Source organism: Falco rusticolus, chromosome Z (genome assembly GCF_015220075.1).
Source record: "Falco rusticolus isolate bFalRus1 chromosome Z, bFalRus1.pri, whole genome shotgun sequence".
NCBI classification, from domain to species: domain Eukaryota; kingdom Metazoa; phylum Chordata; class Aves; order Falconiformes; family Falconidae; genus Falco; species Falco rusticolus.
Genome location: NC_051210.1, coordinates 47,788,848 through 47,808,282, shown reverse-complemented (window position 1 = coordinate 47,808,282; position 19,435 = coordinate 47,788,848). Strand labels below are relative to the sequence as shown.

General features: G+C 43.0%; 1 protein-coding gene across 3 annotated transcripts in view; it reads left to right on the top strand.

Annotated features, from left to right (window-relative positions):
• Window positions 1-5,224: 5,224 nt before the first annotated feature.
• FOCAD (focadhesin) overlaps window positions 5,225-19,435 on the top strand; it is a 123,373-nt gene continuing 109,162 nt past the window's right edge. For 2 of the 3 annotated variants that reach the window (XM_037372745.1, XM_037372743.1), the window contains exons 1-5: window positions 5,225-5,339; window positions 13,112-13,217; window positions 13,660-13,748; window positions 16,740-16,814; window positions 18,978-19,132. In XM_037372745.1, coding sequence (XP_037228642.1) covers window positions 13,692-13,748; window positions 16,740-16,814; window positions 18,978-19,132 — 287 coding nt within the window. In that variant the 5' untranslated portion in view covers window positions 5,225-5,339; window positions 13,112-13,217; window positions 13,660-13,691. The remainder of the gene's footprint in view (window positions 5,340-13,111; window positions 13,218-13,659; window positions 13,749-16,739; window positions 16,815-18,977; window positions 19,133-19,435) is intronic. The other variant, XM_037372744.1, reaches the window with a different exon arrangement.

Sequence of the window (19,435 nt, the reverse complement as noted above, 5' to 3'; positions counted from 1 at the left end):
TTCATGACCTCCCTCCAGGTAGTCCCCAAGTCCTCGGCCGACTTGCTGCTGCTAAGGATGGCATCGCAAAGGGAATCCCCGATCTCTTGCCACTCAGTCACACTAAACATCAATTGCGGGTCTTTTAAGCGTCCTTTTTCATTCGCCCACCTACAGAGCTCATGGAGCTTCTCAGTGCTCACACTAGCCTCTTGCTTAGCAAGAATATCAGTAAATAGCGTGAGTACCGCCTCCCTTTCCATTACCAAGGGAAAAATGGTCTTACCGGTGCAGGTCCGTGCAGGAGCTCACTGCCGGATTCAGAAGTCTTTACTCCTTATGGACGCCTTCCTGCTCGAACTCCTCTCAGCAACTTTCAAATCGCAAAGCCCACTGTCGCAATGCAAAGGCAGAGTTTTTCCAGCGATTTCCAGCTTTCCCGTGGTTCAGGCGCCAAATGTTGGAAGAAGGGTTTGCCGCAGTCAAGAAGACGCTTAATATGAGTTATGCATCTTGCTCAACTTTATTAGTTTCTAACACCACTTATATAGAATCGATACTCACGCATATTCGTAAAGCAAAAATATAATTGGTTATTAGTCTCTTAAGCACGCGCACTTCTCACACCCCTAATTATCATGACTAAAATAAGCATTCTATCCATGTAGCTACTTGTGTTGCTGTGCTTCAGCCTTGTAGTTTGTTACTCCCTATATTCCCATACCGGTCCCTACCTTTCTTGGTCCTGCACCTGCTTTCCCAGCAGCTGTAGCTTGTTACAGCCACGGCCTGTTGGCATGACATAGTTACTTGGTCTCAGGATTCAAGAATAGCTCAAGGCTACCTTTCTTGTTAACTTCAGCACAGCAACTTCAGTACAATTCTGATTACAGGCCTATTCTAATACCAGGCTTGGATTGTGCAGATCTCCAGAGATTCTAAGGCCACACTTCTGCAGCCATTCTTCTACAGGAAGCTACCCATAAAACTAATCCAGCTAACAGAGCTTTTCAAACACAGAGGAGTAAAGATCATTCTTTACATATTTTGTAATATAGGCTTTTTTTGCCTAATACTCAAGTACCACTTCAGCTTTGGTCACAGAAATTGATGAGATTCTACTGCTTTTGGAAAAGCACCACAGAGCACGATTCTGATATTCGACATGTCTATGCTGGCAGACACAGTATGGCCCTCCTCTCTGACATACCCGTACAGTTGCAACTGGCAGAATTGAACAGGCATATTGCTCTGAGATGAGCTATTCAAGAACTGAAGGTTACCAGGTGATTACCAGGCATCTAGACAAGTAGATTATGAAGACAGTAATTTCAATCTCATGTAGCCTGAAATGTGCTAAAGTAGAAAACTTTTTTTTTTTTTAAGTAGCACTTTTACGTTTTGAAAAAGGAGCTGAGGCACAAAACAATTTGAATCACATCCTTAATTGCATTCCTTGAATCCTCCTCATGTTTAGCTGTGCTGCATTGTGTAAGTGAAAGTAGAATGCAGTTTATTGTTTTGAGGTCACCTGTATCCCAATCTCATGGCTTGTTTTGCTGGAGCTGGCAATCTTTTATCTGGAATGAAGAATCTAGAAGATCATTACTGATTAAGGTGTTGCTGTAATATGAAGTATCATTTCAAAATAGCAGCTTTAAGGGACTGCATAAACTGATGGGAATATAAAAGTAGACAGTGCAGTAGCCTCAAGGATTTGCAAAAATATATTCAAAACACTTGACAGTTTAAATCTGTAATGTGTTTTTCAAAGTCACTTACCAAGTTTGAATTTCCCACTTGGATTCTTATGTTCCAATAAAGCCTTTTCATAACTATTAATTGCCACAGACCACAAATGACTATATCGAAGACATGTTATCTTATTACTTTGATCACCCCATGTTATGAAAACCCTAATGAGATTCCAACTTTATGTTTGAGTAAGTATGCATATGAAACATCTATTCTTACTTCAAAGTAGAATTCTTGCTTTCTAGAAAGATATTAAATGTTGTTTCTAAAAATCTGATCTGAGAAATTTCCTTTGAGACTGTAAATGCGATTATCTCAATCACTCCTGAAGATGTCAGGCAGTACTGACCCCAGTGTCAGCCCTTGATGTACACCACTAGTAACTGGTCTACAACTAGGTGTTGTGCTACAGATCAAAAACCTTTAAGCCTAGCAGTGCAATGCAGTTGTTATCAGTTTCTGACACATTAATATATGCACAAGGTGTACATACCTATCAATTAAAACCATGCCAATGGAATACAGTCTAGATAATAGTAAGCAGAGTTGGAAATTATTTCTATATTTTGGGAAAATATGAAAGAATACCCATTCAAACTTAAACATTCTTGTTGACAGTGGGTATCACCCAATCAGTGCTTTCCTTTTCTGAAAATGTACTAGGAACGCTTAGCATAGTTGCAAGTCTGCCTACTTCATCTTAGCTTCACAGTAAGTGCAAAATTATTAATTGAAGCAAAGCCATTTTTTTGTTTTTGTATGTGAATTTCAGACAAAATTATGTTGAGTATACGCATTATGTTTGGGTGAAAAATGCACATTTCTGCACCCTCCCCACACCCAAATATCCCAAAAGAAAAATGCTGCTAATCATAGAATCATAGAAAGAGCCTCAGGAGAACATCTAGTATAACCTTCTGCACACAGGCAGGATGAAATATTTGTGGAAGTAAACCAAATCTCTGACCTTTGTAGAGAGATTTTTGAAGGACCGAGGAAATATGTTACCATTGTCTGGGTTGGACAACCCAGGCCTGTTAGTTGAAGCTGCTGAGCAACTTTAAATTGTCCTTGGAACAAGCAGTGTGAGAAAGAAAACCAGCTATGCCCGAACAAGAAGCCAGGTGCAGGGCAAGTCCTGGGAACCGCAGAATCAACACACTCTGACCAGCACACTCTGACCAGGTGCCTGCAGCATGCTCACCCGTCAGCGACACGGACTCCCTGACCAGAAACTTTTATCCAATCACAGGAACTGGAAAGCGGCAAGCCTGTCTGGCAGCCCGATGCAAGCTGAGTTCTATTGTTTTCTGTATAACAGATAGGCGACATTAAATCCAAAAGGAAATTATGATGGGGACACCTCCCAGAGGTGTTGAATTTCTTTCAAATTTGACTAGTGAAAACAGATTTTTCAGCATAATCTGCAGCTGCTTTGAATCAAACTCAGTTATGACTTTGGCACTGATGCTGCCTTCATAAGTCCCAAGTATTTCTTCGATTTCAATGAAAGACTTTGGAAGCTGGGGACACCACTTCAGTGAACTACAGAAAATACACTTCAGTTACACAGCCAGGCTCTAGAAGACATGCAAGTCAAAAGGCAATCAAAAGTAATAGCTGTGAATTCAAGCATGTCTGTTAAGAGGTATCTTCTGCTTCTTTCCTGCTTCTGAGATCTGGACATAGAACAGAACGGTATTAAAACAGATTGAGACCACAGGACAGTAAATAATTTCATACAGAGGAGATGGATTGCTTTTGTCTCAAGCCAGGACTGAGTCTCCAGAGCTACAAAAAGCCCTTTGTGAGAATGTTTATGTTATGTACATTCAATGTCCTCATGTATCAATGTTCTTAGATGACCTGCATGAAACTCAGGGTTTTGAAACAGTGCTGGGAACTAGGCTCCAGAACTGAATAATCCAGACAATGGATGTGATAATCCCTGATACGCCGATGCGAAGCATGAAGCCACTCTGGTGAAGCTCTTCTCATAGCAAGATGCTCCACAGTATAAACATGATCAGAACTGTCAGCATCAAAATATTTCAAAAGCCTATATGCTCCTTTACCCTTGAGAGATCTCATCACAATTTTAATCTAACTGAAAGCCATTTTGGCTAATGCTCATTTGGGCAATAGCAGACTTAACACCATACTCAGAGAGCAGTGGTCCCCTCTCGGGTGTAACGTGGAGCTAACTAACACAGAGCCAGATAAGTTTCTTTGGTTAACACGCCACTGAGACACATGTCATCTGTCTAGGCAAGCTCTGCAACATGGAAGCTTCAAAAAGAAAAACTAGTTGGCTAAAAGGCTATGTGGCAACAAACAAAAATAGCCTCTGTCAAGGCAGGAGAAAAAAGGTAAACAGAACAACAAAGCAGCGTACGAGATGCATCCACATTCCCATGTCTACCTACTGCAAGAGTGGACGTGGTGGCAGTTGGGACTGACTGCCCCAGCAGCATGCAAGGCAGGGACCTGACAAGCTGTGTTCGGAGTTTTGCATAAGCCTAAGTCTAATAAACTGTTAAAAAAAAATAAATAGGCTACTTGCCTCCACTTACTGTTGGTTTCATGTTTGTCAGCATTTCACTACTTTCAGCCCAACCGACTCAAGAGCACACACCTTTCAGTGACGTTAGAAAAGAATCTAGCCCTTTCCAAACAAATTCATGTCTTCCAGAAGTTGCCTGATGCTTTGATGTTCATGAATCGAAGTGCTGTTTGGTGTTAAAATAACAGTCTTAACTGAGAACACCACCTCTTTAAACCCTGCTGCATAGAGCTTTCAACCTGTCGCTGATGCAGCTGTCACCAGTAGAGCTGTGAGCGGAGATTCACCTACTCTCCTCCCTTTGAGAAAGCTGCATAACATGCAGCACAGAGAACAGCATTCGTTTTTCATGTCCAGTGTCTTCCTGTTGTCCTTGCAGTTTGCCTGCCAAAATATCTTAAGACTGAAGAGACTCACTCTGCAGTAATTTTGAAGCTGATGAAGACATTTCTTTTTATATTCGGGTAATATTTAATGAAATACCACATCCTTTTCAGTATGTTACGTTGCTTCTGTTGAAGTATCTGGATTTAAGCCTATGTCTGAGTCCGGATGCAACGGACTCCGCAGGCCCGGCTCACGCCCCGCGGCGGCCGCAGCAGCCGGGCCCGCAGCGCCCAGGCGCGCAAAACCGGGCGCACCCTGCCAGCGGGGAACGGGGAACGGCCACCGGCCTCGGCGAGGCTCAGCGCGCCTGCGCAGCGGGCACCCGCATCTCGGGCCAGCACCCTGGTGGCCCGGACCCCTCTCGTTCCGGTGGCACCGTTTAAAAAACCCCCGCATGCCCGTGACAGCGGCCAGGCGCAGCCAGCAAGGCCCGCCGCGCTCCCCGCCGCGGATCGGCGCCCCCCCCCCCCCCACGCTGGCCGCAGCCGCGGGGTACCCAGTGCGCAGGCGTCGTGCGCCGCGCAGGCGCCTTCGCTGGGGGCGGCCCAGTTTCACGCCGGTGTCAGCGTCCGGTCGCTGCGGGAGAGGTGGCGGGGGGCGCGGCGGGAGGTGCCGCCGCTGGAGCCGGGCGGGCCGCGCCGCTTGGTGAGGCCAGGTGAGGGGCGCGGAGCGGCGGGAGGCGGCTGCGCTGGCCGTGCGGGCGGGCCTGGCGCCGGGGACGCCGCTGCCGCCGAGGCGGGGAGCGCGGTGCCGCGAGGCGGGTGCCGGGGCAGAGCCGTGGCCGGGCGGTGGGGCCCGCATGGCTCCCGGGGCCGCTCGGCGGGGCTGCCGCGGCCTGGCGGGGCGGGCGACACCTGGCCAGGCCTGCGTGGAACGTCACCGCGGCGGGGCCGTTAGTCGCACGCGGGGGGGACGGGACGGTATTTGTTTTTTATTTAAACCTGGTTCTTGTGAAGTGTCGCATGTGTGACGATAAGCCGTGGGAGTGTTTGAGGGCACACCGGTTTGAATCGAGAATCCTCAACATTGAGCAAAAGGCAATAAACACGGGGAATGGGCTCTCGGTGCTTCCAGCGGTCACTTCTGTTACAGAGCGTGGCTTACCGTGTCATCGTTAGTGTCGGTAACCTGGAACGGGCCAGGTCTGAAGGTGTAGTGCCATGGAAATGCTTGCTGGTTCGGTTACATTAGCAGTGCTTGTCCTTTTTAGCGTTAGGGTGCTGTGTCTGGCTTACTTGTCTGGCAAGATTTCGGTAGTGTGGAGGCTGCAGGGGTGGCTTCTGTGAGAAGATGCCAGAAGCTTCCCTGACATTCAACAGAGTCGTTGCCAGCTGGCTCCAGGACAGATCTGCCGGTTCCCAAAGCTGAGCCCATCAGCGATGGTGGTTGTGGCAGCACCTCTGTGATAACATTTAAGAAAGGGTAAAAGCTGCTGCACAACAGCAGCCAGAAGAGAGTAGGGAGAATGTGAGAGAAGGAACTGTGGAGGACCCCACGCTGGGGTAGGTGGGTGCCCAAAGGAGGCCTTGACCCCATGAGGCGCCCATACTGGAGCAGCTCCTGGCAGGGCCTGGGGCCCCGTGGAGAGAGGAGCCCACAATGGAGCAGGTTTGCTGGCCGGGCTTGTGACCCCACGGAGGACCCACGCTGGAGCACTTTGTGAAGAACTGTAGCCTGTGGGAAGGATCCCCAGTGGAGAAGTTTGTGAAGGACTGTCTTCTGTGGGAGGGATCCCGCACTGTATGAGGGCAAGAGTGTGACTGCAGCCCTCCGTTCCCTTTCCGCCTGCTCTGCTCAGGGGGAAGAGGTAGAGAAGTGAGGAGTGCGTGAAATTGATCCCAGGAGGAAGGGAGAGGTGAGGGGAAGGTGTTTTATGGATCAGTACTTATTTCTCATTATCCTATGGTTATGATTTGACTGGTAATAAATTAATTCCCCGAAGCTGAGTCTGTTTTGCCTCTGATGGTAACTGGTGAGTGATTTCTCCCTGGCCTTATCTGGACCCACAGACCTTTCATTGTAATTTTTTCCTCTTGTCTAGTTGAGGAGGCGAAGTGATAGAGCAGCTTGGTGGGTGCCTGGCAGCCAGCAAAGCTTAACCCATTTACAGATGATTACCATTCACATTGGTGACATTGGGAGAACAGGCAAGGGTCCTGTTCTTTTTTTCTTTACCTTTTGCATGGGTGTATGCGTTGGGTTATGTGGTAAATGAAGTGCCTCTTTAGCAGTGGCAATAGGAAAAATACAGCTTAGGACAAACAAGAAAAAAAGATGGCAGGAGAAGAGAGATGTGATCAGTTACAGCTGAACAAGGTAGACTGCTGATGTAGTAATTTTGGGATATGTTTAGTAATAGTAATAATATGGTAATTTTGCGGATGTTTAGAAGCTGGCGTATGCCTGCTTTGGCAGTTATTAGCAGTATGTTAGGAGAGGACTGCTGTAAGAATCTGCAAGGTAATTATTCCTTTTCTTAGTATTCCTGTATTGTTTCTTATTTCTGGAGGCACAGAAATGAGAAGGAACTGCTCATATGGAGCTTGTTTTGGATATGGATGGATTGGTTTCAGAGTGATGCTGCTTCCTTTGCAAAGGTTGTGTTTTGTATAATGCTAATATCTGTCAGCTGCAACATGAAAATAAATTACACAGTGCTGCAAGTTGTTAATGTTAAAGAAGATTCTGCTAATTGATGGGGGTTTTTTTTGAGGCAGAATGCTGTCCCAACTGTAAGTTGAGGTAAAGCTGCTCAGTAGTTTTCAAGGCTGTTGTTGATAGGTCATAGAGACCCTTGCCAGCTCTTGTGAGGCTGACCCTCCTTTTTTTTTTTTTTTGGCATAAAAGACAATGAAAAATAGGAAACACTGCTCTGCTGTTGCTTTTCCAATTCTTGGGATTATTGTATAGACATGGTACCATTTCTGGGAAGGAGAGAAAGCGGCTGCAGAAAATACTGATGCTTATACCTATTTATAGAAGGGGCTTGACATACTGACAAGAGTGGGCAGTAGCCCTCGTTCCTAAAGGTGAAAAAACAGTTGTTCAGATGGTTGGTTTTTTAATTCATAGAAAGTGGTCTCCAAATTCAAGTAGCTGCCTAAATTGAAGAAGGAGAAAAATTCCTCACCGTTTGGTTTTCTTTCTTTCTTTTTATAGTGTCTAAGTCTTGAACTAATGTTGATGGTTTCCATGTCTTGAGTGTCAAAAAGCTAGGCACTGGCTTAAGAAAAGGGTTTGTTTGTTGCTTTTTTTTAGTAACTCCAGATTTAGGTACTGGTGAGGTTCTATTTTATACATCATACTTGGAATTTTCTGCAATGATTTTGACTATCTTTTGGCTTTGCAGTTACTACCAACGGCAGCTATGCTTCTTCAGGATGTTCTTCTTACTGGCTTTGGCTCATCACAGGATCATACGTGCAAAAATGATTGTATGATGTTTCTGTGGAGGGTATTTGCTGTTGGGAAGACTGGAAATGACGTGTTTGAGAAGTGGGATATAAAGTAATAAGTAGCCTCATAGGGAGGTGTGTCCAGCTCAAAAGTGCTTTTGGCAGTTTCTTTTGCTTGAAGTCTTGAGCTGCTAAATTCAGTTGACCTCCAGATGCCAACTTGAAGGTAATATGAAAACTTATCTTCTCAAAGCTTTTGAGGAACAGCAGCTGCTACCCTTTGACTGAATATTACTTCCTTAAAGATTTCCTTCTGGTGATTTTTAAATTTGCTAAATGTTGTCTGTGAACATTTTGCATCTTCACAGAGGTTGAGGTGTTAATGGTACCCTGACAACACTGCCAGTAATAATCTTCCATGATCTGTTTCTTTGAGGATGCAGTCAGCAGAGAGAAACTGTATGTCCCAAGTAATACGTGGTGAGAAGAAAGACCAACTTTTGCACAGATGACTAACTGTAGAAAAGCATTTAATGTTTGTATTTTACTAGTGTGAAATAATACTATTAAACAGCCTAATTGCAATGAGATACTCTATTAAGTATGTGTATGAGATAAAAACTTTTTGCTCTTTGTACCCGCACAAAATCTGTGTGCGAAGTAGATAATGAGACAATCTATTAACAGTAAGCTTTATTCTCTTTTTTCTTTATACAATATTTGAGCATTACATATTCTACCCTAACTATATTTTAGTTTCAATTTTTTTAATGTTACTTCGAAAGAAAGAAAAACCTTCATGCTTAGTATTAAGTGTGTAGGCAAACCTGTGCCCACTCAGCAGACTCTTTTACTATGGACAGAAGTGCTTTGTTGAATGATGATATAATTTTGATGCTTGAAGTTGTTCTTGTAGTTAATGGTGATGGTGTTGGATTTCTAGCTTGTCAGGTGTCCAGTATGTCCTGGTTTCAGCAGGGATGGAGTTAATTGTTTTCTTAGGAGCTACTATGGTGCTGTGTTTTGTCTTTGATGTGAGAGCTTCAGTTCCTCAGGGCTTGTTAGCAAAGAGGCAGGAGGGGACACAGCCAGGTCAGCTGACCTGAACTAGCCAAAGTGGTATCCCATGGTATGGGATGCCATGTGTGGTATATGTACCTGGGTGGGGGGCTTGCTGGGGTGGGTGGGTCATTGTTTGGGGACTGGCAGGGCATTGGCCAGTGGATGGTGAGCACATTGCATTGTGCACCACATGTTTCTTCCCTCTAGATTTTATTCTGTGCCTCCCCCTTTTCATGATAACTGCTACTTTCATCATTGTTATTATTGTTCTTTCATTTTTTTCCTGTTTCAATTATTAAATTGTTCTTATCTCAACCCTTGCGTTTTGCATTCCTTTACAACTCTCTTCCCCAACCCTCTGGGTGAGGGGGGAGTGTGTAGTACTTGATTACCAACCCTGGGTTAAACCATGACACAATACTATGTGTTTTTAATGTGCTCTTCAAAGAATGCCATTAGAGTTGGATGATGCAGTGGATTCTTGCATTTTTCTCTATTTTGCAGTTGCATTCCCCTCGATGCTTTGCAGCAATGTGGAGGGTGGCATCTTTATTTTTGATTCATCTGGTTCCCAGTTCTAAAGTACAGATCAGAAACTGTGCAAGCATCTGTTTAACTGAGGATGCAGCTTTCTTATTTCTACAGCGTGATTTTTATTTCCTTGTCGTGCCTTTGGTTGTAAATAGTCAGAGCCCAGAAAGAGAGTGATGAGGAGGGCCAGTAGCAGGACAGACCCTGAATTTCAGGAGAGCAGATTCTGCCTTATTCAGGGGTACTTTGGTAGGACTCTATGAGAGGTAGCTTTGAAGGGTGAAGGAGCTCAGGAAAGCTGACAGAGATGTAAGTACAGGGTAAGATGCAAGAAAAGACCATCCCAATACTTGGGAAACCAACTAGATGTATTGGGAGGCAAAATGGTGTGCTCCAGTGCAAAACTGGCAGCATACAGGAGGCAGGAGCAGTCTACAGAGGCACAGTTTAGAAACATTGCTTGGGCATACAGAGATGGAGTTAGAAAAGCCAAAGCTCCATGTGAATTGAAAATTGCAAGGCGTGGCAATAGCAACCAGAGGAGCTTTTACTGTTACATTAATAGTAAAATGTTGATAAAGTAGGATGTTTTCATGGTGCTAAGAGCTGGCCAATGTCCTTGTGTGGTGGCTCTCTTAATCTTTCAAAGGTTGTGGAGCTCCTTTTCAAAAAAGAGAAGGTCAGCATGCAGTAGAACAAGCCTGTCAACCTCACTTTTGTCTGTAGGAAGATAATGGAGTGCATCCTCTTGAAGCATGTTTCTGGGCATGAGAAGGAGGAAGATCCAGTCAACTGCAAGTCAGTATCAATTCAGTCCGTGGGAAGGCTGGGGAATATATCCTTGTAGAAGCCATTTCTAAATGCAAGAACTAGGTGTGACTAGGAGCAGTCAGCATGGATTTAGCAAGGGTATGTCATGCCTGCTTGACTAACCTTATTGCTTTCTGTAATGACATTATTTATGCTGTGAACAAGAGGGCAGTGGATGTTGTATGTATACTTTACCAATACCATTAATACAGTTTCCATTGTCTCCCTGTCATCAAATTAATGACATACAGCCTCAGTAAGTAGACAGTATAGTAGCCAGTGGAAAATTGGCTGGATGGTTGGCCTGAAGGGGTGGTGATCAGTGGTGCAAAGTCTATCAGACTGGCAATTAATGGTGTCCTGTAGGCATCAGTATTAGGCTCAACACTGCATAGTGCCCTTATTAATGACTTGGATGATAAGATAGAGTGCAGTCAGTAGATCTGTAGCCAACACTAAATTGCGGAGACCATTCAAAGCACTGGTATGTAGGGTGTTTTTCCAGTGGACCTGGGCAGTCTGGAGAAGTGCACTGACAGGAACTTCTTGCAATTGAACATGGAGCAATGCAGGGTCTTGCATCAGGAATGAAATAATCCCATACACCAGTACAGGCAGGGGCTGACTATCTGGGAAACAGGTCTATAGAAGAGATCCTGATAGGGGCTCCTAGTAGACAACAAAATGAATGTGAGTCAGCAGTGCAGTATGCAGGATGGATTTACCAAAGAAAAAATTATGCTAGACCCACCTGGTTGCTTTTACTAAAGGATAAAATAACTGGATTTGTAGAAGAGGGGAGAGTGGTAGATGTCGTTTACCTCTACTTGAGCAAGGCTTTCAACACTGTCCCCCACAGTGTTCTTGTGTCGAAGGCAGGCAGTTTGCCTGCTGGTGGGGCTGCCCTCTGGACATACTAGAGGAACAGTCTGATGGGAACCTCAGGAATTTCAGGAATGACAAATGTCCTGCCTTGCCCCAGCCCCTACAGTACAGGCTGTGTGAGCAGGGCACAGCCTGGGGAGCCAGGTTGGGGGGGGTGTTGATTCCCTTCTGCTTAGGAGTCATTAGACCTCATATTGACATGTCCAGTTTTGGATTCTCCAGTACAGGAGGAACACTGACCCACAGGAAAGAATCAGCAATGACCACTGAGGCCGGGGGGCTGGAGCCCTTGCCTTGGGAGGAAAGGCTGTGGGACTGGGGCTGGTTCACCTGGGAGGAGGGACAGTTTTGGGGTACTCAACAGCAGTGCTGGCACCAGTGGAAGGGGGATGAAGAAGACTCAGCTAGGCACTTCACAGCAATCCATAGCAAAAATGCTCAGGTTAGCGATGAAGAGAAAGCATTTATCAGTCAGGACAGCTCAGTAAGGTGGTGCCTTTTCTGTTCTTGGAGGTTTTCAAGCCCTGAGAGGACAAAGGCCTGAGCAGCCTTGTCCGACCCTGTGGCTGAACTTCCTTTGAACAGGAGATCGAACTAGAGGTGTCTTCCAGATCTCTGCCAGCCTTGATTATCCAGTGATGTTGTAAAATTTCTAGGCATTCCATATGCAAGTGCCTTTGCTGAGGGTCAGTGCTGAAGACTGAAGAACTGTTTGGATGGTAATTAAATTCACTAAATTGCACTGATGTAGCTGTTGCATTGTAAATACTTTGTAGGTGTTTAGTGTAGATGGATTGAAGTTCAGGAATTGTTTCTGATGCGGAGCAATAGACCTCTAGTCTGCCTGGAGTAACCGATTAGTGCTTCCATTGAGAGTTGTCTGTTGTGCTTCTAATGATCCTCTACTGTAGCTTCTCCTTTTAGTATGAATAATAAAAATCACCTGGTGGTAGATAGCATATAATTCCAGTGTGTTTGTGCAAAACTACCCAGGGAGGAACCTTCCATCATTTTGGTGCTTGTTAGGTACAGCTGGATTGGGTTGGTTTTTGTGACTCTGTATACAAATAGGTTGAATGTCTCTAATCCACTGGCATTGTTAGACATACACAACAGATCTAGGTATGTCTGGATTTGTTTGCTGTAGTGATAATTTTTCTTTAAAAAAAGCAAGCTGTCAACTCTAGTTTAATGTGTGTTCATACCTAGCATCTCAAAATGCAGGTAAATCCATAAAACCCATACAAACTCATATTGGCATAATTCTGAGTGCAGTTAAGAGTTTTGTGGGGTTTTTTTTTCTCCTAAACTTCCAGTAATGTAATTCACAAGTATATGGGAATATTTCGCTGTTTAACTGCCAGGAATTTATGTTTATTGAGGTGGTAACCATTAATTTTGAGTTTTCCTGCTGTGAATGGTATTTGTTGTGGCTCATACCATGTTTGCATGTTTCCAGGGTTTCATTCTGTATTTTTGAATGTAAGTGGCAAGATTCTGAATACATCACACCGACAGCATGTCTTGCAATGGTAGTAGTGTGCATATATATGTTTTCTCAGTGCTTACTGCAAAGGATTGCACTTAAGTTTTCAGCAAGTGCTAGGTTTTTTACTTTAAGGAAGCCATTCCAAGTGACTAGAGGTGTTTATAGTAGACTGAAATGTTTTAATATTTGCTATAGGCCATCAGTTTCACTTGTGTACAACAAGGTAAGCTGAGTTCCAATTTATCTCCAATTTAGATTCCTGTGTGCTGCTTGGTGCCTGCATATTCCAGCTTACAGAGAAGGTTGTTTTTTTTTCAAGTGTTCCAGCCCCTAACTACAATTACCATTTACAGTCTCACAGGTGAGTCTTTTGTTTCTTTTACTTACATTATTGCGTGAAACAATTGAAAAATGTATGGAGAATTTTGCATTTTAAGTCATGCTTTAGAAACTGAACACTACTCTTGAGCTGTCCCATTTTGAAGTCAATGAGATATACTTAAAATGCTCCCAAGGGTAAGTGCTCTGAGCACACATGCTGTGCCATATGGAATTGTGTATTTGCTCCAGCTTTAAGAAATTTTGATCACCCATTCTTTGTGCAAGAACCATGAGTATTCAGCATTTCTTGGGTTTAAACCCATAAAGCAAAGTGATATGATAGACTTAGGAGGGGGAAGAAAATGCTTTAATGCTTACATCTGCTGTTAAGTACTAAATAAATCTTGTGGGTTTTTTTCCGGTGAATAGCATGCTTTCTTTCCCAGTTCTAAGTAGATTTTTTTTTTTAATCTCTTTTGCAGAGTAAGAGTTTGTGTCATATGACAGAGCCAAAATGTTGGATGACATCAAGAAGCGATTTGAATTTCCTAATGCAGTTGTTCAGTCACAGGTAATTTTTTTAAAAAGCATTAAACAAAAGGATTTGTGTATGGATACCTTGTTCCAAGGCCTGTGACCTGACTATAGAAAGGTGATAAGGTAGACTTCTTTTGGGGTGGTGGTGTTGCTGTTGTGGTTTTTTTTTTTTTTTTTTTCTCCAAAGGCAGAAAACTATAGAAGTAGGGTATTACTAAGTTGCAAACAAATGCCAGTTCCCTTTCTGTGTAATCCAAACATTGGACGTAATTGCTCATCACTGTAAAGCCTCTGCAGGAAAATCAGAAACTTCCCAGGGCTGGAAGGTTTAAGTGGTGCCAAATGGTTTTTAGTGACCCCCTGATACTGAGAGAAGCCAGGAGTTAACAGATGTCATGTGTGGGGTTGAAATACCTGACAGTACTTTATAGAACTGTTTTTAGGACTGATCTGTTTTCTTCCTGTGTGATGAGAGCTGATGAATTACTGCAGACTCGTCTGTCATCAAAGAATTACTGTATACATTGTGATTAGCAGACCAAACCACTTTATTTTCAGATCCATGCCATGACTCCTGATCATGTTTACGTGAAACTCTTTTTGTGTGTGTAAAATGTTTATCATAGTTTTTTAATGGACAGAAAGGAAGAAGGTAATAGGGTCTGTGAAAAAAATACACCTTCCTTGCTTTGGCCATCTCGCATTTCAGGATCACAAATGTTATCTTTTCAGCTGTAGGATCATTGCCAATGTCCTCGTTTTCTTCCTCCTGTTCCTGTTTTGAATTCAGGATTAAATATGTAGCTATTTGTTTGATGGAATAAGCTGATGAGAATGCAGTCTGTGAAACCTGGTGTCTGCTGCCTTTTCAGTTCACCTCAGTCTAAATTGGTTATTAGGTTTGAAAGAAAGATGCAGAAGTCCCCTTCTGATCAACTTGGCATTTAGGAGAGGAAGTCATGTCCCTGAAAGCTAGAGTTATCTAAGGTCTAGCAGAATGTCTTGTACTGCAAATCAGTTCAATTTGTTACTAGTCTTGATGAGCAGGACTTGGCATCTTTGAACCAGTTCATTTTTCTTCAGTGCGGAAGAATGTCCCTGTGGTACAAGTATTGCTGAAATGTCTTGGCTCATCACTACAGCTGCACATCATTAAGGACTACTGGCGTGCTTTGGTTCTTTTGCTAGTTTGCACTTAACATTCTGTGACCTCTTGATAAGCATGCTGTAAGCTTCAAACCATCACCAGGTTGGGATTCAATTTCATGACCGATGTCTTGGTTGGTCCCAGAAAGAGAAGACATCTGCTCTGCAGAGCATGTAATCTACACAGACAAGGATCAGCAAAGTGAGGAACATGAGCGTAGTTTTATAGGTCAAGAAGTTTTGCTGGTGAATCGAGTTCTTAGAATGCAGTGGGCTAATGTACATTTTGGCTTTCCTGTATAGCTCACTGCAAAAGCCATTTTCTATTGATAAACCCCTTTTCCAGTGTAATGAAAGTGTTTTAAGGATGTGGGTGTGAATTAATTTTTGAAGTTACTTAGAAGCAGAAAAAAGAAAAAAAAATAGGAGATTCACTTTGGCAAGTGCACTGAAAGAGATCTAATCTGCCTGGCAAGCATGTTGTTGCTCTTGCAATGGGATTGCTTTAGAGAAGTAGAGATAAATATCAGACTTTGTCCCAATTTCTCGTTCTGTTTTCACAAGAGTAGGATTCCCAAATAATAACCTGTATTTTTGTCAGATGTGTTAGAGTACATATCCAAAGCTTTGAAAGGCATAATCCTTGTAGTCTAGGAAGGTTTAAAGTGTCATCTTTCCTGAAAATGTGGACTGTTATCTCAGAGTGGTACTGTTTGTCATGTCAGGCTAGCAACTAATATCTAAATGAAGTGTAAATAAATCCTGAAAGGAGAAGGAATCTGAACGCATTTAAAATAATCCGTTCCTGTCATCTTATATACTAAAAACCCAGAAATGTTACTATTAGTTTTTTGTTGGTGGCTTCCAAAAGTAAGGATCTGTCCTACCATAGAGGAACAGATGCAGCTGCTCTTCTGGGTATATTAATAATCTGAAACATTTTTGTGCTCTTACTATTAAAAGATGTCTTCCTGTCTCTCACAGAAAGGGTTTTGTGTGTAGCAGTATCAATGATTATGAAACTAAGACAGGGTAAGGCATTAGAGAAGTGTCAGAAACAAAAGCCTCGATTCCAACACCCTGAAGCCTTTAAGGGTATTTTGTATTTCAGTCCGCATATAGATTTCTAAAAGTGGTTTGAGGAAATCGGACATTCCTTCTATTAAAATAGAATTAGATGCTTAATCTTAAGCCTCAAATGAAGAAACACTCTTTTTTTAGAACAAGCTTTTTTTTTTCGGATGACCTTGAAAATTTAAGTCTTGTTCATGATCTTTGCCACAAAATAACCTTATGAGGAATACTGTTAACTTCAAATGCCTTGTTTAAAGTAAATTAAACATTTCTGGTAGTAGGTGCAGTAGGGATGTGTGAAGTACTTAAGGTGTGATAGCATGTTTGTTGTCAGTGTTCAGCAAAACTAGTGATGTGAGAATTTGGCTAAGTTTCTTATATTTGGTGTGTTCAGATTCCTCTCTTGCTTTCCCCTCCCTATATAGTAAAGGATGTAATAATTATCTGTACTCCTAAGTACACTGATATCTGTACAGCACTGGATCTGTAGTAGTGTACTGATTCCTGAGTAGGTACCTGATTCTACTTCTATGAGAGGCTCTGTACAAAGAGATCCTTGGATCTATGTGAAGCCGTATGGAAGTTTGTTTCTCTTTTACCTCAAGATAACAGTAAAAAGTAGTATATCAGCATTATGGATATTTTTGGCCCTAAAATGTATTTAGGCTTCCATACCAATAAGTTTGGTATTTGCAATCATGATAAAATGATTGTATGCCATAGCAGTGTAAATTCCTTCTAATGGACAATTGAAAAATAATGCTTAATCTGCATGTGTGTTTTCTTTTTTTTTTTTTTCTTTCAGGCAGTGGGTCATCTGATTGCTGCAGTACTGAAAGAAAATGTTTCTTCGGAGAAGATCAAACAGGCATCTGACCAGGTCTGTGGCATTCTTTCACTTTTGTCTCCTCTTCCATCTGTACATGCTTACATTCTTCTATGGTTTCCCATTCCCCCATGTGTAGTTTTAATACATGCTATAAGTTAAGTAAGGTAGTTAGCAATATTTGTCTTGGTGTACAGGTAGAAATGGTAAATCTTTGAAATCAGAGGAGTAGTTTTACCTCCCGCAGAAGTCTTTAATTCTGCAGAATACCAACATCTAGACATGATCAGTTTAAGATAATTTTGAATTTATTTACATTCCTGCTAGTGAAGTGCCATAGGGTGAGACATTGTCACTTGAATAGGGAGGTCTTTTAGATAGCTATAAACATTTCAAAAAGTAGGGCATTGCACATACCTGTGTCGTGACGGAGGGGACACAGTCGCTCAATATGAGTGATCAGCAGACTTCATTTATTGTGCCTTAAAGTCACCTTTTATGCCTTGTTATAATTAGCTCATACATATTACAAAAGTTAAGCTCATTATTGGTTAGTTGCCTAAATACCAAGCCCACCCCTAGTTTCTCTTCTGTAGTTATCTGTTCCCACCTGCAACATTCTTTTCCCACCGCAACCTTCCTGTTACTGTGTAACAAGAACAGCCAAGGATAGTGTATTTTTGCTTTACTTCAGGTAAGCTGAGAGCGATGTGCATTTTTGTCCAGCCAGCCGGACTATGTCTATGTGACCCTTTTCAGCTAGCCAGTTATCCACATACCTGTATTGATGTTATATTTCATATTAGCTAAGCAGAGCTTATATTTCTTTGAGAGAGCATGGTCCAAAGGCATGCTTTGCCTTTTAGTTGAGTCAAGCTCGTTTAAGTGCAGGTCTGAACTGAGGGACATGTGTAATGCTGGCATTTGCAAGTGTCATAGCAGTGTAGGAGAGGTGTGAGTTAGGATTTACTCCTCCATATTTTTTTTTCTCCCGAAAAGTTGACTGGTACAAAAATGAGCAGAAAATTATTTGATTCTGTCAGTCGACAGAACAAGAGGCAATGGGCACAAACTGTGACAACAGGAAGTTCCATCTGAATATGAGAAAACTTCTTTGAGGGTGACAGAGCACTGGGACAGGCTGTGGATATCCACTGAGAGGCTGTGGATACTCCTTCTCTGGAGACATTCAAAACCTGCCTGGATGTGATTCTATGCAACCTGCTGTAGGTGAACCTGCTTTAGCAGGTCATTGGACTAGATAATCTCCAGGAGGTCCCATCCAACCCTGACCATTCTGTGGATTTTTCCTCTGTCTGCAATCCTAAACACCCGTGTCCCGCCCCCCCCCCCACCTCCCCCAACCTAGCAAACCCAAACCTGAAAAGTGCTGAGTTTTGATGTGAGGGAACAGTGGTGTGTACCTTCTATAACAGAAGCTCCTCCAACGGTCCTGATCATAATCATGTTCCCAAATGACATTCTGCTCTGAGCTACAAGCTGACTGTTCCCATTATGCTGTTCCGTGAAATACAGGAACACTTTCTAAAATGCTAAGAAGCAGAAGATGTGCCACTTAGATGTTACGGGCTGCCTTTTTATTCAAGAGCGTTTTGCAGTGTTCAGTTGTTTAGAGGTTTTCCTTGGCTTTCCATTTGAAAGCTACAAATTAGCAATCTAACCTGTGAATAAAAATTTAACATGAAAACAAGCTGCAGTTTTGATTGCTACTGCCCAATCTCTGTGCTTACTAGCAAATGGAGAGAACTGAGGACTTCATATGGTGAGTAAAGATGACTTACCTTTGAATAGTCGTTTGCATGCCTGCCTCCAGGTCTGTGCACTATGCCTTTCTGTAGACAGAGCCTGATACAGGAGTTCCTGGATTATCTCCAATTGCATCTTGATATTTGTAAGGAAGGTGAAATGATGGTAGCTTACTTGCACAGGCACAGCTGAAGAATTTGTCTGCCTTACCCTTCTCAGAGACTCCTGTCCCTACTGAGGGCATAGGCAGTAGCGGGCAGGAAAGTGGGAGCTGTCCTAGGAAAGGCCTTTCTTGGGTGTAAAATCTGTACCTCGTCTTCCTCTCTTGTGCTCTGTAAGACTTCAGGAGATGTTGTTGAGCCAGGTCTTACTTAGAAGTGTGTTTGAGATGAATGAAGAGAAATCCATGTCAGCCCTCTCATTGCTTGTGTCTCATTCTTTTCACTTCAGACTCCTGCTCTGAACTTGCTTTGGGAGAAGTGTTGCAGTGAGAATGTTGCCTTGCGAACAGCCTGTTCCGAGGGGTTGGTGGCACTTGTTGCGGAGAAACATGCTGAGCTTGACTATGTTCTTCATGGAGCTCTCAACCTAATTCCCTCAGCAAGGTAGTATTTGGTTGCCTTATTGTGTGTCTTTTGTCAGCTGGTTATCGGTCATTGCTTTTCCCTTGTAAATACAGGGTTAAGATGAGAGGTTCTGTAAATGGCAATATCGTCAAATAAGCTGTGGCATTAAGGACTGGCATTCTCCTGCCAGTCTGCTGCAGCCTGTTGCTTTCATCTCAGCAGGGTGACGGTGTGGGTGAGACTTAAGAACTCAAGAGTACCCTATGTGTGCACTGAAACTGTTAGCAGTTCAGACTAATCCTCTGAACTTTGAACTGTGGAGCTTCAGAAATCAATGCACTG